General features: G+C 33.9%; 2 protein-coding genes across 2 annotated transcripts; one reads left to right on the top strand and one right to left on the bottom strand.

Annotated features, from left to right (window-relative positions):
• The first annotated feature begins 11,902 nt into the window (after positions 1-11,902).
• On the top strand, positions 11,903-15,654 carry LOC145974647 (SNAPIN protein homolog). The gene is made up of 3 exons (XM_083104624.1): positions 11,903-12,203; positions 12,283-12,510; positions 12,883-15,654. The coding sequence occupies exons 2-3, from the start codon at positions 12,359-12,361 to the stop codon at positions 12,923-12,925; spliced, it is 195 nt and encodes a 64-aa protein (XP_082960750.1). The 5' UTR covers positions 11,903-12,203; positions 12,283-12,358; the 3' UTR covers positions 12,926-15,654.
• LOC145975063 (uncharacterized) lies at positions 13,032-17,202 on the bottom strand. Its single transcript, XM_083105196.1, has 5 exons — positions 17,184-17,202; positions 16,343-16,393; positions 15,539-15,574; positions 14,983-15,269; positions 13,032-13,108 (listed from the first exon to the last, which is right to left on the bottom strand). Exons 1-5 carry the CDS (start codon positions 17,198-17,200, stop codon positions 13,032-13,034), a joined length of 468 nt encoding a protein of 155 aa, XP_082961322.1. The 5' UTR covers positions 17,201-17,202.
• Positions 17,203-18,730: the final 1,528 nt, after the last annotated feature.

Raw genomic sequence — 18,730 nt, 5'->3', positions numbered from 1 at the left:
GAGTCTTAATGCGAAAGGGACTCGCGAATATATAATGTATGAATATTATAAAGAGCGCCTTCTTATTGCAAGAGTAATAAGTCACTACGAAATTATAAATTATAAAAGAATATATATATATTATATGTTAAATTAATCCATATCATTAACTAACAAAGATCCAACAGTAATGCAATTTTTTTAGCAAACTTTCAAGCCTTCAAAAGAGAAATAACAATATGTATAATACATATTTAATTAATAAATAGTCACAAAATAAATTCAATAATGAAGTTAAAATTTTTAACAACTACATTTATTAACTTTTACAAACAATATATATAAGTATATATATATATATATATATATATATTCTATACAATTAACAAGTAAGGAATATATGAATAAATTATAACGAATGAAATTATTAAATCGATTTATAAAGCATTATAAATTCACTCACCAATAAAGCGTTATAAATTCACTCACCAAAAGATAAGCGACCCTCCGAGCTTCATCCGGTGCAGCTGCACATGAGCTCACTCAGCGATAAGATAAGGCCTGGCGCGACTGCCTGGCGCGACTGCCTGGCACGGCGAACACCTGCATCCGGTGATAAAACAGCCCGCCACATCCTTTGTTCCAAGAGCTGAATAATAAAAAGAATAATTAATACACTTTTATATTATAATGTAACACAATTATTATTAACAACTATCTAGACCATGCACCTATATGCACATACATACATACATATATCGTATAATTATTATATAGCAAATTGTAATTATAATGGTTTATAACACCAGAATTTGTTTATAACATTGTTAACTAAAACTATATAATTAATATAAAGAAAGTTAAAAATCAATTCTAAACGGAACATGCTAGAACGATCATTCACACTTCTATTGAAAGAGGTTGAGATTCTATATTAAAAAATATATGCATGCAAATTATTAAAATTCTGGTGACTAAAAACCTATTATAAAAGCCTTACCTTTTGTAAAATGAATTAACGAGCTCGATGCATGGACAATACTGACAGCTCCGTCGTCCCCACTATCCCCACGCAAGAGCGCGGCCACTACGTCATAGCGCGCTCGAAGAAGAAGGACAGCTATAGCGGCAAGCGGCGGTCGAGCCGCCTACGCCCGGGAGCGCCGCATTCTCCTACCACTGCGGATAGCCGGCACGGAGTAGGGACCAGAGGGTACCTCAGGGAGCGCAGCTCAGTCTTCCGCGCATTTGACCAGGAGCTCTCTGAAGAACAAGAACAGTAGCAGTCACGAACCATTTAAAATCGAAATAAAGACTTAGTCTCAAAACATTATTCGACTTAAAAACTTAGTCGCGAGAGCTGTAAGACTGTAGTATACTTGAACAATAAAAGTGTTTTATTTGAACATCATCACGGTCTTCTGCCATTTATTTACTACCGGCTCCTTCGACTCTCCTGCCAAGGCATCACCGAGGTCGACAGTCCACAGCGGAGGTTCGACGAGCACTTCCAACCGCAGTACTTTTGGGTAAGTACTCGCTTTAATTATTCAATATTTTCCTTTTTCATCTCTCGTGATCTGCAACTAGGAACCGAATATTATTATTATTTTTCCACGACATATTGAAGAATTTTATTACGCATAACGGAGTCAACAATTTATTTCCATACATTTCCAACGTCTCTTCCTTCTGATAACACAAGTACGTTGATTGCCTTTGACGTTAAACGCTCAGTCTGTCTTTGGTTTTATCCACAAGAGTGAATCGTCGCCTTCGACTTGTCAATCGATGTGCATTGGGTAGTCTACTCTACCCCTCTGCCGTTTCCGCGAAGAATTTTCTCCAGGGAAATTTCTTTACGGACTCTGTGCCGCTGTGACGTGACGTCTTGCACATCGAAACTCGTCGTAGAGCATGGGACGCACTCTTTAAGGACCGACTGACACATAGTATGATAACTCTGGTTTAGTATCATATATTAGAAGAATTATTTAATAATAATAAAACTAAACCAGTAGGTACGGTATCCATCTTATATTCAAACATTCCTACACCCCCTTCCTTACCACGTCACTGCATGTGAGGTAATTAACTAATAATTTTCTCTCATAATAAATGAGGAGTCGCGATTTCAGAATCTGTCCTGTCTCTTTCTCTAAACCGGTTACGAAACTTTAGATTTACGCGGTACATTCTTTTTTTGACAGGTGACCCCTCGAAATTTCCATCGTAAGTATTAGATGCCGCGAAATAATTTCAAATTATCCTTTCAATAAAACAAATTTTAAAACTTAAATTATTTCGATAATAGATGGTTAGCGCCCGACGACCAGACCCAATAACTCGCCGCGAATTCCCTCTGCAAAACGCAGGCGTAACTCGCAGAGAACTATTCAGACAGCGGTTATTACGAGATCGCCCCTCTATCGCACGGCAATTATTTGTAGATAGGGATAATATCCCTTCTAGTATTTTACGCGCCGCCAACGATCGCGAAGATACTTTCTTTGATTTGTCCTTCGCTCCTTTGCCTCCTGAATTAAACCCCGAAACCAACAACGGTAACCCCTCAGCGATACCAGCAGGCGAAGAATCGAGTGAAGAAGAGGACCTTCCGCTGACAGACGAGGACTCTGATCACCTTAGCGATTGCCCAACAGTCGTGTACGATTTGGATAACCCAACGGTCAGAATTCCCCCAGCACTTCTCCTAGCTTTCGAGAGAAACGGAGAAATAAGAAGAACTCGAGACCAACAAGTCCAGACTGTGCCATCGCCAAGCCCTCCACAAACCCCTGATTCATTTTCAGGTTATCCTACCCCGAATTACTCTCCGGTCGCTCTTGGGGAGATAGACCCAGAACCGATAGACATCTCTCCAGCCGAAGAGAGCTTCGCGGATTTTGAAACTAACCAAATTTTAGATTACTTAGATAGTGAGGAGTTCTTGGGAACGGTAGACGACATATATCATTCATAGTTTAATTTCGCCAAAATTACCTTATAAACTAATGTAAAAGAACGAGGAAGGATAAAATAAATAAAAGGAAAAAATATAAATTTATAACATAATAAATCTGCATATTTATTTGTCAATCCTAAAATACCTCCGAAAAGAAGCGTCCTATAGATCCTAATCTCTCGGCGTCCCAGGGTATAGCCGGCTTAGCAGGTTGCCCTGAAAAAGAAATAGAGAGATATAATATTGTTCGTCCCTGCACGGTGCGCCCTGCAAAATCGTTGAATAAACGATCGAATAGGACGTAACAGCAGACTCGATCAAGCTCGACGAGCTCTGTAGCCACAGGGGCTACAAGAAAACAATATACAGCAGAGGAAACCGAAATCCTCATGCAAAAGGTAAACGAAAAGGAGAAACAGTTAAAAGAACAGGCTGAGGCCTTGCAAATCAAAAACGAACATCTGATAAAAATGCAAGAAGAAATGAATCGAAAGGAAATGGCCGCAAGCCAAGAACAACCAGCTGTAGAGCAATTAATGGCTTCTATGCAAACGAATACCAATTATATTGAGAGGATTAATTCAAGGCTCATGAATCTAGAGACCTCGCAAAGAGAAGAAAGATATGTTCCACATGAAGAACGAACATTTTCTCAACCGACATCCCAACATTTTGATATCGCGGACCAACCATCTCCGATACGCCTTAAGGATGCTATCGATACAATACCTAAATTTGATGGCCATAAAATGTCCGTTTTCCACTTCAGTAAAATTTGCGAACGCGCTCTCGATTTAATACCCGCATATCATGAATATCATTTAGTGCAGCTTATTATTAATAAGCTGCAGGGACATGCATATTCTGCCATAGAAGGGGTAGCATGTCACACCGTTTTCGAGCTAACGAAACGATTAAAATTAATTTTTGGACCAAATAAATCCGTCGACCAATACCGAGGAGAACTAGCTAACATATACATGAAACAAAATGAAAATATTTTTGATTATATAAGCAGAGTGCAAGAACTACGTACCGCAATAATAGATGGAGAATCTGATTTATCCGGAAACATAGGAGAACGAAGAAAGGACGCCATCGAAGCAACCACTATGAACAGCTTTATCAACGGACTTCCATCTGACCTATTAGTACGCGTAAAACTCGAACATCCGAGGACCTTCGAGGAAAGCATTAGCACAGCCATACAACTATCCAAAACTATTGAAGCTGAAAACATTCGGAAGAGAACTCTCTTCCGCCCAAATTTTCAACCCCGTGCTGACCTCCCCAATAACGTCAGCAATGCAGCTCGCCAAAATCCTATGAACAACACTAACAACCGTTATCAACCCAGTAACGGACATGCAACCTCACAACCACCCTTCACCGCATCACCAGTTAAATTAATTGCTGGACAACCTCAACAAAATTATCAGACCAAAATCTGTCGCTATTGTAAAACTCCTGGACATCTTATAGAAGAATGTCGGAAGTTAGCTTACAGAAGAGCTCAAGAAGGGAACCAACAACCCGGTACTTCGGGAAACGCGCAAGGCGTTCCGATGAGAACCGACGTCCGCCGGAACGACCCGCAACCAGGACGTCCGACTTACCACATTCAAAAGAAAGTCAATATAATAACACCACAGGAAACTCCCACACAAACTTCCGAATCTGCCAAATAAATGACAGACAACAATCTACAGAATTGCCCACAGTAACGTTATCCTCTCCAGATCTAATAGCAGATTGCAAATTTATGATTGATTCTGGATCTGGACTAAACCTTATTAAACAAAAATGTTTAAATCCAAACGTTACTCTCGACAAAACTAATCCTTTATGTCTGCAAGGAATAGCTTCTGAAACTATCGTTACACTAGGAGCTGTTTCCCTATCCGTACTTGGAAAACTATCTGAATTTTATGTCATATCTGATTCAATAGGATTCTTACAAGATGGAATATTAGGCAACAAGTTCCTGAAGGATGTTACGTCCCCAGTTCCTCAGGACTGGTCTGGAAGTCTTACTTTCCCAGTTGGACGCAATTAATCTCTCAATTTGTTTTAGGGCAACCTGCTAGGCCGGCTATACCCTGGGACGCCGAGAGATTGAAGGTCTATTGTGCTTAGAGAGGATTCTAGGTGGAGAGTGAATAAACATTCATACTAAATTTTATAAGTTTATTTTGTTTTGTTCAAAGTATATATATATATTTTTATATTACAAATTTGAATATCCTTTTATTCCTCCCTCGGGTAACCGTACAATTCTGGTAGAAAGTAAGAATATTCGATGTTTATGGTTGAGATGGGTCTTTCTGGGGAAGCTAGGGAAATCTCTAAGGGCTCAAAGGGGTCTGGGTCTTCATATGCCACGGGGGAATAGCTAGGAGGACTATATAGGCTGTTTTCCTCGGGATAGTAGTTGTATAGGGGTACGGTGTCAAGATGTTGGAATGTCCCCGAGATGGAAGCAGTCTCTGGACTCTGACTCCAATCCACTGAAGGTCCGGGGATGGATGCCTGGTCGGAGTTTAGCGAGATGGTTGAACAGTTGCTTCTATCTTCGGTAATTCTTTCTACTAGATTGGAGGGAGAATATTGATTATGTGGGACTGGGATAATTTCGTGGATTTCTTCCTCAATAGTGATTATGGGGATAGGTGACTGAGGTTCTAAGTCGATGATCTCGGGAACTGGTGCAATGATTTCATTCTCAAGAGTGATGATAGGGAAGAAGGTATGTCGCGTTTGCCTATTTCGTCTCACACGGCGTAGAATATTTCGACGGGTATTGAAGTTACCTTGTCTCACTCGGACCATCTGTCGTTTAATTAACCAATTATAAACCTGTCTATTTAGTATTTAAGACTTTGGTGATTTTGAAGTCACTTACTTTTGCGTAAAGTTGAATTTAAGAATACCCGATACCTGTTAAAAAAAAGAAAAAAGGAATTCCATATGAACGTTCAATTTATAATTGTTATCCCGAGTATAGTCAGATAGATGTCCCCAAAGTTGATAGAAGTATAGACCGGCAGAAATAGAAAGATTAGTATAAAAAATTTTATTGTTGGTAACGTTGACTCCCGAAAATTACCGACCGTCGGTAATGTAGATTTCTGTTTTACCGACCGATGGTAAGTTAGGTTTCTGTTTTACCGACCGATGGTTAGCGGCACTTTCTGTTTTACCGACCGATGGTAAGTTATCGACTGATGGTAAGTTATCGACCGATGGTAAGTTATCGACCGATGGTAAGTTATCGACCGATGGTAAGTTATCGACTGATGGTAAGTTATCGACCGATGGTAAGTTTTGATTGATGACTATTGGAAAAATTACCAACTGATGGTAAATTAGGATTATCGAGAATTTATTTGTTTGAAATGTTAATGTGTTATCTTAGTTTCAAATAAATTCTTATTTTATTTTGATTCTCTGAAAATCGAAAGAGGATTCGAGGAAGAATCAGGAGTTTGGATACGCTGAGAAGGTATCCACCTATCATACGGCTGGCTTAGTATTAACCTCGTAAGGTTAGGTTATAATTGCAAGTAGTGATAATAATTCAAATTGTTATAAACTAAGCCAGTGTATTGTCTCTAAATCCTGGGATGTATCTCGTATTTTGAAGTTAAGGCTAAATTCAATCCAAGATCAAAAGGTCAACTTCTATCATTGGGATAAATCCCTCAAGATAATTGCCTATTAATCGAAAACTGTATTTTCGCCTACTCAAACGTCGATTGACAGGAGGCCGCTTATTTTTTCTATTGCCTCACCAGCTCTAGGTTGAGAAACAACCTCTATCATGGGAATAAATTCCTCAAGATAATTATTTTTCCACCGAGCCAGACTTGGGTTCGACCTGCCGCTGCAGTTTCGCACTCGCTCACTGTCTATCGCGTCGTCTTATCAAAGAGATAAGTCCCAGATAAATTTTCCAATTGGAAATATTTACTAAGTTGAATAACTGGATTAAGGAATACGGGTAATCAAAGGTAAGGTTCCCGTATTGTCGCGCACTGATTCACTGAGTTTAGTTGTTAGTAGAAATTAAAGGTTAGATTAATGACAAGTGGCCGGATATTTACCAGTGTCTGAAATGTCCTAGTGTGTGAAGGCTGCTTCCCTTCACTAGGCTGATGAGTGGATGCTGCTTCCTTCCGCTGGATACCGTCTACCTCGGTGACAGTTCGGGATGGAGGTTGCAGTCCAGGAGTTCGATTGAGAAACTCAATGTTCAATAGTCACTGAATTTATTAACTGAATACACGTACAAAATCTCGGAGATATAAGTATTAACTGTGAAGATCGTTGGGCAAAGTGCCAAGTTATCACTGTAAATATCGTTGGGCCAAATGCCGGAGGTAGTTGAATGTTGAAGATCGTTGGGCCAAATGCCAGTTATTAACTGTGGAAAACGTTGGGCAAAGTGCCAAGTTATCACTGTAAATATCGTTGGGCCAAATGCGAGGAGGACCGCTCTGCACGGGTTTATATAGTCGTCAGTCCCAGTTTTGCACACGGTCCCAATAGTAGGAGATGCGCTTCTCCGTGGAGGGAGTCGAGCAGTGATTGGTTCCCTCCTCTGCTTCTGGCTGCGCGCGCCTCGAAAGATGCGTCCGCCTCGAGGGATGTGCCGCGTTGTCAACGGGTGATTGGTTCTCTCTGACGTGATTGTTGCGCAATGATTTGGGATTGGCTCCCGTTGACGTGACGGATGCGCGCGCCTCGGAAGATGCGCGCGCCTCGGCGTGGGCGGCGCGGTTGCTCATTGGTTCCCTTCTCCGGGCTGGTTGCGCGCGCCGCTGGCACAAGCGTGGGGAAGATGCGCGCGCTGCTGGGCGTTGCCGCAGGAATTGGGCGTAGTGTGGGCGTAGTTTAATTTGTAGATGGTGGGACTCTTCAGAATTGAAGTGGGGGTGACCGAGCGGTCAGTATAGAATCGGCTATACTGGTTGCATTGTATTTTGACACATAAGTTTTATAATAATTATTAGACCATCAGAATTTCTTTGCAGTTTATATGCATATATTTTCTAATGTAGTTTTTTAAGCTCTAGCTGTAGAAATGTCAACGGAGTTTCTAGCATGCTCCGTTCGAAAGTTCATTTTTGTCTCTATGTATTATTATGGAAAATGCCTTTAAATATTGTTAATAAATTCTGACATCATAATTATTATAATTACAATTATTTTAACATAAGTATTTATGCGGTGGGATATAAGTATATAAAGACTATAAATTATTTCAATAAATGGTGCAACAATTTTTATTCTTTGCTTTTATTTTTAATATTTATATCTATTAGGTTCTTGAATAAAAATTATTGCATGTACTTAATATTAATGTTTAACAATAAGTTAATTATTTTGTTATGTTGCGCAATGTTCTCTTGAACGGATTTTTTGTGGATTAATATATAAATGGAAGTTATTGCATACGCTTAATAATAATAAATTCTTTTGTTACTTAACAATAAGTTAATTATTTCATCATGTTGCGTAATGTTGCGCAATAGTATTCGAGCGGAATATTCCATAGTCTTAGTTTGGAATGTGATGATGACTCATAATATCGCATACGGAAAATTAGATTTAAAACTTCGTTTATAAAATTAGTAGTATTGGAGTTTTCATAATTATGTATACATGTGTCGGTCTGACTTTTTATGCTCCTTAAGGGAAAATTGTCATAAGATTTTAATTTATAGTATTTTTCGAGTTAATCTGGAATCAATGATTTTTGATATAATTTAGGCCCCGAAATAATTAGATATACGTGTAGTCGGTGCCGAGACGTGTTCAAAAATATATATATATGTATATAAAGTCTTTTGGTTTTTGATTTGTAAAATTTCTTGTGTATCAGGATTACATATTAATAAAGGAGGTATTCTCTTATATGTCGGTAAAGTTAGTATCATCGCTACCCCAGAGATGGCGCTGCCCTCTGTCGGTAATGTGGGTACGGACAGTCTTCACTGTCGGTAAGGTAGGAAATGACTTTATCCTCAGTCGGTAACGTCGGTAACTGTGTTATCATGGGTCGGTAATTTTTCTGTCGGTAACTTTTGCTCGGTCGGTAAGGTAGAAAACTTCCTTATCAACCGTCGGTAATTTTTCTGTCGGTAACTTTTGCTCGGTCGGTAAGGTAGAAAACTTCCTTATCGACCGTCGGTAATTTTTCTGTCGGTAACTTTTACTCTGTCGGTAAAGTAGGAATTTATTTTACCTTCCGTCGGTAATTTTTCTGTCGGTAACTTTTACTCTGTCGGTAAAGTAGGAATTTATTTTACCTTCCGTCGGTAATTTTTCTGTCGGTAACTTTTACTCTGTCGGTAAAGTAGGAATTTATTTTATCGACTGTCGGTAACTTTTGTGTGGGTGATTTTGCCTATTGTCGGTAAAGTAGGTAATTTTTATGCGGATGATACTATATGTGGGCAAATACTTAAAATTATTTCTATCATTCCTAAGTGAGGTTATGTTATGTATAGCTAGCTTCTTAACAAAGAAAGATTATTTTCGGAGATATTGACAATATTAGATCGCGCGGCGTAATGGTATTGATGTACTATAAGTATTGGTGATATTACATTGCGCGGTGAGATTTTATAATAAGAAATATTGGTGACAATAGATAGCGTGATGGAATTTTAGTTAACAATATTAATTTATATTAACAATAATATGTTACTCGGTGGGATTAAGATTTGTATGTTCGTCGGTAGAATTACAGTTTAAATATTATAGAGGCAATTTTTGCGTGTTTAAATAAAAATAAAAATTTTGTTGCGGGACGTAACAAGGAACGAGCTGTTATAGTCAACTATAGAGACAACTTTATACAGTATGAAGATATGAGAATTCCATTCTCAAACTCAAGTACAATATGTCTTAAAGAAAGAACTGTCACTCCCTGTTCTTTTTATATTACCAATCCAGAAAAACAAATCGGATATGTACCTCGTCATACCCTTGCCGAGGGCATATACTTCGGGGAAGCTATCGTCACCAATAATAATGGAAAAGTCCATATGCCTATATTCAATACTTCCGAGGAAGAATTGACCCTTAATATTCCATTCATAGAATTGCAAGATTATGATACTCATGAAATAACAGAGAATCCCACGGGAACCCAAGGGCTTCCCAGAGGATTAATCAGAACTTTTAACTCCAACAATCTCGCTGGACTAGACGAACCCCGAGTGGAATTCGTCAAAGCCATAGATAATCCCATTTACTTTAACCAGGCATTATCAACACCAACAGATAGAACTGTTGATGTCATAAACCTTCTACGCCTCGAACATCTGAATTCCGAGGAATCAGAAAATGTTCGACTACTAGTTTTCAAACACTCCGACAGATTTCACCTTCCCGGTGAACATCTCCAAGCGACAAACGCCGCTCAGCATTCTATTCCTACTATTAATGAAATGCCTGTCCACACGAAACAATATAGATTTCCTCCTGTACATAAGGAAGAAATTAATAAACAAGTAAATGAATTATTATCTTCTGATTTAATAAGACCTTCTACTTCCCCTTATAACTCTCCTTTATGGATAGTTCCGAAAAAGCCAGATTCCCTAGGGAATAAAAGGTGGCGAATGGTTATCGATTATCGAAATCTCAATGAAAAAACAATAGGCGATGCCTATCCTCTTCCAAATATAACGGATATATTAGATCAACTTGGATCTGCAAAATATTTTTCAGTACTGGACTTAGCTTCCGGTTTCCACCAAATACCTATGGCATCAAAAGATGCCCATAAAACTGCTTTCTCTACACCTTACGGACATTACCAATTCAAACGAATGCCATTTGGATTAAAAAATGCTCCTGCAACGTTTCAAAGATTGATGGATAACGTTCTATCCGGACTTCAGGGAAATGAATTATTCGTCTACATGGATGATATTGTCGTATATGCATGATCATTGCAAGAACACGAAAGCAAGTTCGAAAAATTAATGCAGAGATTGAGAGCTGCAAATTTAAAATTACAACCAGATAAATGCGAATTCTTACGACGTGAAGTTATGTATCTAGGACATATAATTGGATCTGACGGAGTCAAGCCTGACCCCGCTAAGATAAAGGCAATAATGAATTTTCCTACTCCGAAGAATCCGAAAAACATCAAACAATTCCTAGGACTAGCCGGATATTATAGAAGATTTATTCCAAATTTTTCCAAAGTCGCAAAACCATTAACTGATCTCTTAAAAAAGGATAAGAAATTCGATTGGCAGGACAAACAAGCAGAAGCATTCGATATTCTAAGGAATTCACTATGCTCTGAGCCTATTTTACAATATCCCGACTTTACTAATCCATTCATTCTAACCACTGATGCATCTGGATATGCGGTCGGAGGAGTGCTCAGTCAAGGAATAATAGGGAAAGATCTACCCGTTGCCTACACATCTCGAATTCTAAATTCCGCCGAACAAAATTATTCTACAATAGAGAAAGAATGTTTAGCTATCATTTATTGCGTAAATCATTTTAGACCCTATTTATACGGAAGAATATTCACGATAGTAACTGACCATAAACCATTAGTGTGGCTACACTCCATCAAGGATCCTTCCTCAAGATTATGGAAGTGGAGAATGAAACTCTCTGAATATCAGTATGAAATACAATATAAAAAGGGAACTCTAAATTATAACGCTGATGCCTTATCCAGAAATCCACCCGTGGCTATTCCGTTATTCCTCATTGATGATGGAGAATATTCATCCGACGAATCCATATTTTCGTATAGGCCTCAAAGGCCAAAGGGAAAATCAAGAGACACGGTAGTGTCTTTGCTAAGTCCCAGCGTAAGCAAAAAATGCACTCCGTGTATTATTACGCGAGTCGGATTGAGAGTATAACTCGATATTTTTATTTCTCATATAACCGCTCAACGGATCGAGTTCTTAGTAGAATTAATCGATAGCTTGGGTTTAAATTAAATAATAAAAGTGTTTTTATTTTTGCGCTACGTGCTCTGTAAACGGAGATATCATGATGCAAAGTCTGAAATGTGAAAATTTCGATTAAGAAACGTCGTCATGGTCGTCATCAACTCCTCTTAACGTAACAAAGAAAATACAGAAATACGTTTCCAACGTCTGCCACAAGAATGCGCTAGCAGTGATTCACGCGACGCAGCATTAGTAGCGCTCTGTGGCGTTAACGGTGCTTATAAATATGTTGTAAAAGGTTAAGTGTGTCACTTCAGGTAATTATATAAAATAATTAATAATATACATATAACATTTATATATTTAGATTAGATTGTATCTATATTATTATTTCAGATTATATATATATATATATATATATATATATATATATCAAGAGACACGGTAGTGTCTACTTCACTACAGCTATAACATGGACGTGGACACAGCGAGTGACAATACATCTATCGACGACAAGATAGATGACTTTTGCGAAAATCCGACGCGGGATGCATTAACGGAAGGTCTTATGAGTCTCTTGAAACTTACGGTGGATCAACTGGACGAGAGAATTCGCGCCACAAGGTGACGTCAAGTTTTCTGTTTTCAGCGCGCATGCAATAATAGTAACATTTATTTTTCGCGTTTCTTCTTGCAAATTTACGTATATTTATTATTCTTATATTTCTTTCACAGTATGTACTATTTATTGCAAAATATATGTTTATTCATCGAATTGTAACGATAAAAAATTGCGATTTACTTACACAAGCGACATATATATCTTATTGTTACCTATTTTACAAGAATTCTTGAGCATTTTGAAAATCATTTTCAATTTTCATATATAATTATTGGAATGTTATAAAAAATTGTGCTTTTATCATGTACTACAAGTTGCGTACAAAAGTTGCGAAGAGTATTATTTTTTATGCATAACTATTCTCTTTGTTATAGGATATGTCAAATAGAGCTGAAGCAGCGGATTGTTATTACTTAACATTGATTACTTTGCAAGTTTTATAAAAGAAATTTCTTACAATTTTCACCGTAAATTTTATGGAAACTCCAGTAGTTAATTTATCAGATGAAGAACTTAAGACAGTTTATGATCCTTCTGAGGATTCGTATCTTTTAATAGATGATTTGGAAGAAGATTTAGACATTCTGCATGCGATGAAACCTGTGATTTGTTTAGAAATAGGTAGTGGTTCTGGTATAGTCATCACAGCTCTAGCAATGGCATTGAAAAAATATAATGCTCATTTTATTGCAATTGATATAATCATTATAACATAGAATATTGAAATTCAAAATTTCAAAATTAAAAATAATTTATGCTTTGCGAAAGAAAATTAAAAATGAAAAATAGTTTATGCAAAAGCATAGAAAGAAAAAATCATTATAACATAGAATATTGAAATTCAAAATTTCAAAATTAAAAATAATTTATGCTTTGCGAAAGAAAATTAAAAATGAAAAGTAGTTTATGCAAAAGCATAGAAAGAAAAAATCATCATAACATAGAATATTGAAATTCAAAATTTCAAAATTAAAAATAATTTATGCTTTGCGAAAGAAAATTAAAAATGAAAAGTAGTTTATGCAAAAGCATAGAAAGAAAAAATAAATACTCTATGCTATGATGATATTACATACACACACGCACACGCATGTACACATATACAAACATATTTTTATATCATCATAACGTAGAATATTTAAATTTTCAAAATTAAAAATAGCTTATGCTTTGCAAAAGGAAATGAAAAATAAAAAGTAGTTTATGCAAAGCATAGAAAGAAAAAACAAAGACACATTTATAAAAAATATTCTATGTTATGATGATACACACACACACACGCACAAACGCACACGCACAAACTAATCATGGAAGAAGTAATGGAGTCAGTAATTGAATTATCGTCATCGTTACATGTTGAGGCTGAAGCGATTTTAAAAGAAATCATCATAACATAGAATTTTTAAATTTCAAAATTAAAAGTAGCTTATGCTTTGCAAAAGAAAATTAAAAATAAAAAGTAGTTTATGCAAAGCATAGAAAGAAAAAACGAAAAAACACATTTATAAAAAAAAATATTCTATGTATGATGATGTACACACACACACACACATATACACACGCACACACACACACAAACATATTTTTATATCATCATAACATAGAGTATTGAAATTCAAAATTTCAAAATTAAAAATAACTTATGCTTTGCGAAAGAAAATTAAAAATGAAAAGTAGTTTATGCAAAAGCATAGAAAGAAAAAATAAATACTCTATGCTATGATGATATTACATACACACACGCACACGCATGTACACATATACAAACATATTTTTATATCATCATAACGTAGAATATTTAAATTTTTAAAATTAAAAATAGCTTATGCTTTGCAAAAGGAAATGAAAAATAAAAAGTAGTTTGTGCAAAGCATAGAAAGAAAAAACAAAAAGACACATTTATAAAAAATATTCTATGTTATGATGATACACACACACACGCACACGCATACACATTTAAATATTAATAAAAATTAAAAATATTATTTCTATAACGGGCTGAGGTTCTTGGATTGGAACTTCGGCCTCGGGCTCGTCCTCTCGACCGTCCCGCTCTAGCCCATCGTGCACGCGGTTGTTCTACAATAAAAGAAATATTTTAATGTTATTTTATTTGAATATAATATTTAAAGAAGAACTGCACGGATTAACTATATTGAAAGTTAATAAATCTAATTTTAATATATGTACATTCAGATTCATGAATTTAACATTACGCAAAATACTTTTAGCCTTTTAAAATATAAAAATAATTATTTGTGAATTAAAAATTTCTTTTGTAAAATATAATTTATACGACACAAAAACTCATGAAAATAAAAATTTTAATTCTATAGAAGGCTAAAAATACTTTGGGCAATGTTAAATTCATAAATCTGAAAATGTAATAGATTTATTAACTTTTAACATAGCTGATTCATTTAGCTGATTCCTTTATAATTAACGTGCCAATTATATAATTCAAAATTATTTACCTCTTACTTGCCCCGCTGTCGTTATCGGTGACGACGGCGGCGGTGGCAGCGGTGACGACGCTGACGGCGATGGCAGCGGTGACGACGTTGACGGCGGCAGTGGCGGTGGTAGTGATGCCATCGTTGGTAGCGGCGATTCTTTTTGTGTTTCCATTAATTTTTGTGTTTCCATTAATTTTTGTATTTTTTTTTTAAGTATTATATTTTCTTTTAAAGCCGCTTCAGCCTCAACACGTAAAAAGGACGACAATTCAATTTCTGGCTCCATTTCTTCCATATTGTAGGTTCTGAAAGAATGGAAACATATAAAATATATATTATAAAATATGTTTAGAAATGATAGTAGAAATGATAGATAATAAATGATTAATCTTCATTTTAATCTTTTATTGTAATGCATATATGTATTGTGTGTGCAACACAAATATGAATTACAATAAAAAATAAGTAATTACAATAAGTGAATTACAATAAAAATAGTAAAATAAATTTTTATTCCCTTGTTATCTATCATTTCTTACGCATATGTATTAATAATATAATGTGTTACACTTACTTTTTAGGATTTTCTTCATTTTCCTTTTCGTTAGATCTGAAAATAGAAATGTATAAAATATATTGTACAATATAAAATATTTTTGTATTACAATAAAAGATTAAAATAAAAATTAATTCTTTGTCATCTATTTTTATTATATATTTCTATATTTTTATTATATATATGTATTACAATATGTATTACAATAAAGTGTTAAAATAAAAGTTAACCAAGTATTGTGTGTGCAATACATATGCATTATAATAAAAGATTAAGATAATAAAATATTAAAATAGATTATAAAACATTTTTATAATGAAATAATAGATTGTTATCTATCATTTCTATAAAAAATTTTATAATATTTTATTATTTTATATATTTTATTATTTTAATCCTTATTGTAATGCATATGAGTTGCACACACAATACTTGGTTAACCTTTATTTTAATCTTTTATTGTAATACATATATATGTGTTATACGCAGAAGTACATATAGTTACGTATCGCAACAACTAATGGTTAGTTTTAATTTTAATGGTCTATTTTAATCTTTTATTATAATGTATTTGTATTGCGCATGCAACATATAGTAATATATATGTATTATAACAATCATTAGTTATTGCGATGAGTAATTATATGTATTTGTATGTATAATACATATATGAATTATAAGACATTTAAATAAAAGTTAAACAGTATCATGCGTGAAACATATATAATAGAAGATTATAATAAAAGATTGAAATAAAATATATAAAATAATAAATTATATTATAAAATATCTTTATAGATATTATTAATAATCATTGCTTACCTTTTGTGAGTTTCATTATCATTAATTGCTGGTTCTTTTTCGTTTCTGGAACTGTAAATGTATAATATAAGTTATAAAATATTTGTATAAAAATGATAGAAAACGTATTGGTTTATCTTTATTTTATTCTTTTATTGTAATACATATGTATTGCATGCACAACATATACATATTACAATAACGAATTAAAATAAAGATAAACTATTTCATTTCTATAAAGATCTTTTATAATATTTTATTATTTTATATATTTTTAATCTTTTATTGTGCATATTTGTTGCGTGCACAATATTTAGTTAACTTTTATTGTAATGCATTTATATTGCTATATGTTGCGTGCACAATACAAATGTATTATAATAAAGGATTAAAATAATCATTAATTATTGCGATGAATAACTATATGTATTTCTGCGTATAACATATATTTTATGTATTATAATAAAGGGTTAAAATAAAGATTAGCCAAGTATTGTGCATGCAATACATATGCATTATAATAAAAGATTAAGATAATAGAATAATAAAATAATAAATTATAAAATATCTTTATAGAAATGATAGATAAGTGATTAATTTTTGTTTTTATCTTTTATTGGAAGTGAAAATATATAATATAAATTATAAAATATTTTTATAAAAATGATAGATAACGTTTTGGTTTATCTTTATTTTAATATTTTCTTATAATATGTATCACGCGTGCAACATATAATGTGTGTATTACGATAAAAGATTAAAATAAAGGTTAACCAATATTATCTATTATTTGTATATTAATAAAATTTATATATATATATATATATATATATATATATAATGTATTTATATTCATGCTTACCTTTTGCGATTAGCCATTGTAAAAAGTGGATGACTCTCGATAAAATACTTATAAAGGAGGTTAGCCAAAAGAGAAAGGGGATTACCCGATTAGACACAGTACGATTAGACACAGCCAATCATATCGACCGATGCCTAGGGTAGCACGATCAAGCACGATTAGCCAATGAAAGCCAGTTGTGTCCAATTGTACTGTGTCTAATCGGAGGTGTCTCAAAGAGAAAGCACAATGGTTGCCTTTTATTCCGTAAACATAAAACTAATTAGAAATGAATCTCTATAAGGCCATTTGTTCAATCGGCAATCACTTGTGTAAACACAACAAAATTGCACGTATAAAATTAAATGTTATTAGATTTGGTGATCGCGCCCCCCATCACTTTGTTTTTAAGCGCCAAATCTGACAATACTGATGCATTGTCTGCTCACGTTATCATAGAGGGCGTGATAATTATATTATTGTAATCTCTATATTGTTGGTAATATGTTTATATATTATTGCCAATGTTCAGAAAGTGAATATATTAGCGCTAATAAATAGTAATAAGAACGTGATATTTTTCTCTTGGATAACATTTCTAATATTTTAATTAGGTAATTATTTTACATTACATCCATACTATTTATTATAAATAAATCATTAATGCATATGATCTTATACATAATAATATAAAATAACTTGTGATATATATGCAGTGTTACAAAATATTTTGATCTATTTGAAACTAGAAAGAATTATATATAAGATATATTTATGATATGTATTGTTTATTTATTATTTAGTTTTATTAAACGTATGTATAGATATAGGGTTCAAAATTATTAATCTACTTTATATATTGCAGGAAGTTTGGTTATAAACAAATATCACACTGGTGTCACAATTACACACTGGTTATATATAATATTTCTGGATAATTTATCAGGTAATTACCTCTCACATTACTTTTTATACATACAAGTAGTATTGATTTATTAGAAATAAATATAAAAGATAACTTATATATATGTTTTACATAATGCTTTACATAATAACTTTATCCGTTAAAAAGTTGCAAAAACTGTATATATTGTTCGTTTAGTTTTAATAAACGTATGTAGATAAAATTTAAAATTATTAATCTAATTAAAATATTACAGGAAGTTTGATTACAAACAAGTGTCGTTATACACTTTATTGTGGACTCAGTCAGGTAATTACTTTATTTTATTTTTTACACATTGTATCCATAGTATTTATTTGTTATAAATTGGTATATATTTTCACATATACAACATAACTTGTATAATACATACTTTACAAAATAATTGAGTTTGTTGAAAAGCAATAGGAATAATATGTTTCTATATATTATAAACATTTTTATTTAATAAAGGTATGTAGGGTTCAAAATTATTTATCTAATTTAAATATTGCAGGATTTGCTTATATAAAGAAGTGTGGCTATATTCTTCTGGTAATTCGTCAAGTAATCATTTCACATTACTTTTTATACATTTGAACCCTATCTACATACCTTTATTAAATAATATATTCCATAAATATTC

The sequence above is a fragment of the Camponotus vicinus genome, unplaced genomic scaffold (assembly GCF_025532165.1).
Source record: "Camponotus vicinus isolate PSW18456_S1 unplaced genomic scaffold, iyCamVici1.0 SCAF_7, whole genome shotgun sequence".
Classification (NCBI taxonomy): domain Eukaryota; kingdom Metazoa; phylum Arthropoda; class Insecta; order Hymenoptera; family Formicidae; genus Camponotus; species Camponotus vicinus.
This window is presented reverse-complemented; position numbering and strand designations above follow the sequence as displayed.

Excerpts from the sequence above, each read along its gene's own strand:
- LOC145974647 (XM_083104624.1), top strand. The coding sequence starts at position 12,359 with ATGGACGTGGACACAGCGAGTGACAATACATCTATCGACGACAAGATA. Across the intron at positions 12,511-12,882 it reads GAGAGAATTCGCGCCACAAG|GATATGTCAAATAGAGCTGA; the intron begins GTGACGTCAAGT and ends TCTTTGTTATAG.
- LOC145975063 (XM_083105196.1), bottom strand. Across the intron at positions 15,575-16,342 it reads GATAATGAAACTCACAAAAG|ATCTAACGAAAAGGAAAATG; the intron begins GTAAGCAATGAT and ends TTCTATTTTCAG. Across the intron at positions 13,109-14,982 it reads GACAGCGGGGCAAGTAAGAG|GTTTCATCGCATGCAGAATG; the intron begins GTAAATAATTTT and ends AACAAATCACAG.